Below are 3,545 nucleotides of genomic sequence, written 5' to 3' on the forward strand. Positions count from 1 at the left end.
CAAAATTTTATTAAACTACATTTTGTTTATGTTATACCAATTAGAATAGTATACAAGATTTAAGTTCTTACTTCTACAAGGCAATATTTAAAAAAATTCTGAATTTCCACTAGTGTGACCCACGTAACACATTTTCTCTTAGCATGTCATCATCCCTATTTTATCCACCGTCCCTAAAAAAAATACGAAATTAAACATAAAATACTCTCTATAAAATCATTATTGCTCAAACAAACCCTAATTTTTATAGTCTTCAATTTTGTTTGGTTACAGAGCTATCGAATAGAAAATCAGACCCCTCCTGCCACACCCACCTTTCACATCCTCTTTTTCACAATTCATTAATAGTTCTCGCTTACGTTTCATTATACATTACCTATAACCAATAGAAAGTCAAGGTTTTCATCTATCAAATGACGTATTGTATAACATTATGTGTTGAACCGTTAAATGTCAGTTTCATTCAGAGCACGAGCAACATTCCCATGGGAAAGTTAACAACTAGCTTGGATGAATTTGTAATGGCTCTTGTCGTATAGTTAGAAAGCCAGGAAAATTTTGAGAGGTAAGTAAATTTGTCTACTTTCTGCATGTTATTAGTCTATATTCTTTGGTGCATTATTTAATTAAATAAAAATTATTAAATGCATTACTATCTATAGAATATAAAATTAGGGTTAACTCTCCTCGAAAACCTGAGAGCAAGAAAAAAGAAGATTGGGTAAGTACTTTATTTATTATTATAAAAGTAACTAAAACCTAAAAATATGGATTTTTTTAAGTTATTTAAAACTAGATTAGGTAAAATAAGTAATAATAATAATATAATTAAAATGGTTCAAGAGGTACACACATGCAAGCAGCTCATGGGTAATGTAATTCGAAAGCATAACGTGAGCTGCATGTTCCCTGAGTGATTTACTACTTATAATGGCACAGATAGTAGTTAAACATGGTTCAAAGGGCAATAAAACAATAAAATCTAATTATAGACAGATGTATACTGTTACGAACTTAGATCTACTTAGGATAAATTAATGTAGTTTTATGTTACAATATGAAGTCATTCTAGAAAGAAAAAAGTGGTAATTTAGGTTAATTTCGATTATTTTTTGGTGGTTACGAGGTCGGTAGAATTGACAGATCCTGTTTTGAGATAGGATAGAGAAAGTAACAGATAAACTATAAAGTTTTACTGAAAAAAAAGTTTGAAATGCATTTAGGATGTTTTCAGATTACACAAAGGAAATCTGAGATTTTTGAGATGAGGAAAAGTATTTTTTATTTTAACATAAAAATTACTTTGCACACGGACTATTCAAAACAAATGCTCATTATATTAATGACAAATCTTTATTTTATTTTATTAAAAATACTTCACAAAAAATATTATTTTTTTATATGTGAAAGACTTATAATATGAACTGAAATACTACCACATTTCGTGAAAATATACATACACTATATTTAAAGCTAGAAGTATTAAATCTATAAAGACTTTAATCGAGTATAAAGAGGTCATGTGGTCAGTAAAATTGACCGAGCCCATGTTGAGAGAGTTAAGTGATGCTAAACAACTCGGGGTATGGTATTCATGTGATGCTAAAAACTCAGGGTATGGTACTTAAGTGATGCTAAACAACTCGGGGTATGGTATTTAAGTGATGCATAATAATTTGATACAGATCTTACAAATCACCTAGTTGTAAGGACAGGTGTGAATGTTCTCTTGAGAATAGTAAGAAAATGTAACCATTAAGTGGTCTGAGTGGATGTATGGCTACTCAAAAACCAAACCAAAAGGCTGGAATGGATGTCAGCTGGAGAAGCATGCTCTTTCAGATGTATACAAATTTAAATTATTTGGCATCATTAAATGATGCTTTGTTTAAAGTAAGAGAGGAGAAAAGATCACTTCAATGTACATACTACAGTGAAGCATGCTGGATGGCCAGTATAAGTTTAAGCTGCATGTCAGCCAGTTGTGTTGGAAGTCTCTACAAGATCAATGACACCTAACTTCTGACAGTAACAAACAGGTTTTAATCCCATTATGTCATTCCCTTAGGAGCAAGATGTTTTCTTTTGAACAGAGATTCATCTTCCAGTAAGACAGTAATCCCAACCATACATATAATTTAGTGAAATATCTGAAAGAAAAGGGACCAATGGAACACTTACAACTGTATTTTGGCCTGCCCAGAGTCCTAATATGAATATCATTAAGGTTATATGGGTTTTTATGGAAATTGAGAAGGTCAAACAACTTGGCTAAATGGAATAATGTATTTTATTAATGATGCATTAACAGTTTAGTTGCAATTACCCATTGTTTGTGACCCCTATAATGTGTATCATTGTGCATTTCCATAACTATTTCCATTTCTGTATATTCTACACTCAAATACCTTTATAAAAAAAGTGACTTTTGTCTTTCAGAAAAATATCTCAAGAAAGTTTACATTGGCCCAAGAGAAAGTCAATCTTCATAAATTGAACATTACTAAAGAGCTGCTCAATTATACATTACTTATATTCCTTGAGTGTACAAATCGAGGCAGTGATCAAGCTCCACTTGAAGTTATTTTCAGGTAAATTTTTTTCTGTTTAATTAATTTACTTAAAACTGTTAACGTGTAGTGCATATAGATTTTCTTTTGTTAAGCTGCTTTATATGACATTACTAGCTGGAGTATCTGTCTGCTGGACGGGTGAAATATAAGTTTGTTTGTTAGAAAGGATAGGAAATTTATGCTTCTGTTTTTTTTTCTTAACATAATAAACCTTAAAAGTGCAATACAAATTCATAAAGGTACCAATACTGAAAAGAAAGACATAGTGTTTTCAAGAATTCTATCAATATAAAATCAGATGAGTAGTCCAACCCCCATCATGATCTTCCTCATGTCATCCTGTATCACTGTGTCAAGTTTGGTGCTGATTGATCAAGAAATGTGGAAATGTATAAGGAACAGATATATATACACACAAAAAAAAAACACATTTTGACATTTATTTATACACAGCGTGGTCACAAGTAAATAGACACCACCTTTTCAGAAAGAATTCACATGAATTGATATATTTATAATTTAATTAATATCCACTAGATCTTCCTTTCGCTTCGTGGAGTTCGTTGATCCTTTGGGACATTGTGAGAATCATCTCGTCAATTTTAGATTGTGGGAGTTTCGCACACTCTTGCTTCAAAACTTGGAGTAGACCGCACTTCAAAGTTGGTTTTTGGTTGTTTCTTGACTTGCCGGTCGAGTGTGGCCCAGAGGTTTTCGATGGGGTTCATGTCAGGAGATTGGCTTGGCCAGGGCAACTTCTGGATACCATTTTCTTCCTGCCACTTTTGGGTGTTTCTAGCAGTGTGACACGGTGCTCCATCTTCGTGGAACAACGTTGTGTTCTTGTCCACAAAACCCGAGGAATAAAGTGGCCAGAGTCCTTCCTCCAATATTTTGACGTATTTAGCAAAATTTATGTTGCCAATGCTCTCCACTAAGCTCCCACCAACCCAAACAGCTCCCCAAACCATC

The 3,545-nt window shown here is 32.8% G+C and overlaps 1 protein-coding gene across 1 annotated transcript in view; it reads left to right on the plus strand.

Moving 5' to 3' along the window:
• Window positions 1-3,545, plus strand: part of LOC106466023 — a 121,520-nt gene that overhangs the window by 82,002 nt on the left and 35,973 nt on the right. Inside the window, exon 33 of the mRNA XM_022393985.1 lies at window positions 2,440-2,591. Coding sequence (XP_022249693.1) covers window positions 2,440-2,591 — 152 coding nt within the window. The remainder of the gene's footprint in view (window positions 1-2,439; window positions 2,592-3,545) is intronic.

The sequence above is a fragment of the Limulus polyphemus genome, unplaced genomic scaffold (assembly GCF_000517525.1).
Source record: "Limulus polyphemus unplaced genomic scaffold, Limulus_polyphemus-2.1.2 Scaffold2125, whole genome shotgun sequence".
In the NCBI taxonomy this organism is placed as follows: Eukaryota; Metazoa; Arthropoda; class Merostomata; order Xiphosura; family Limulidae; genus Limulus; species Limulus polyphemus.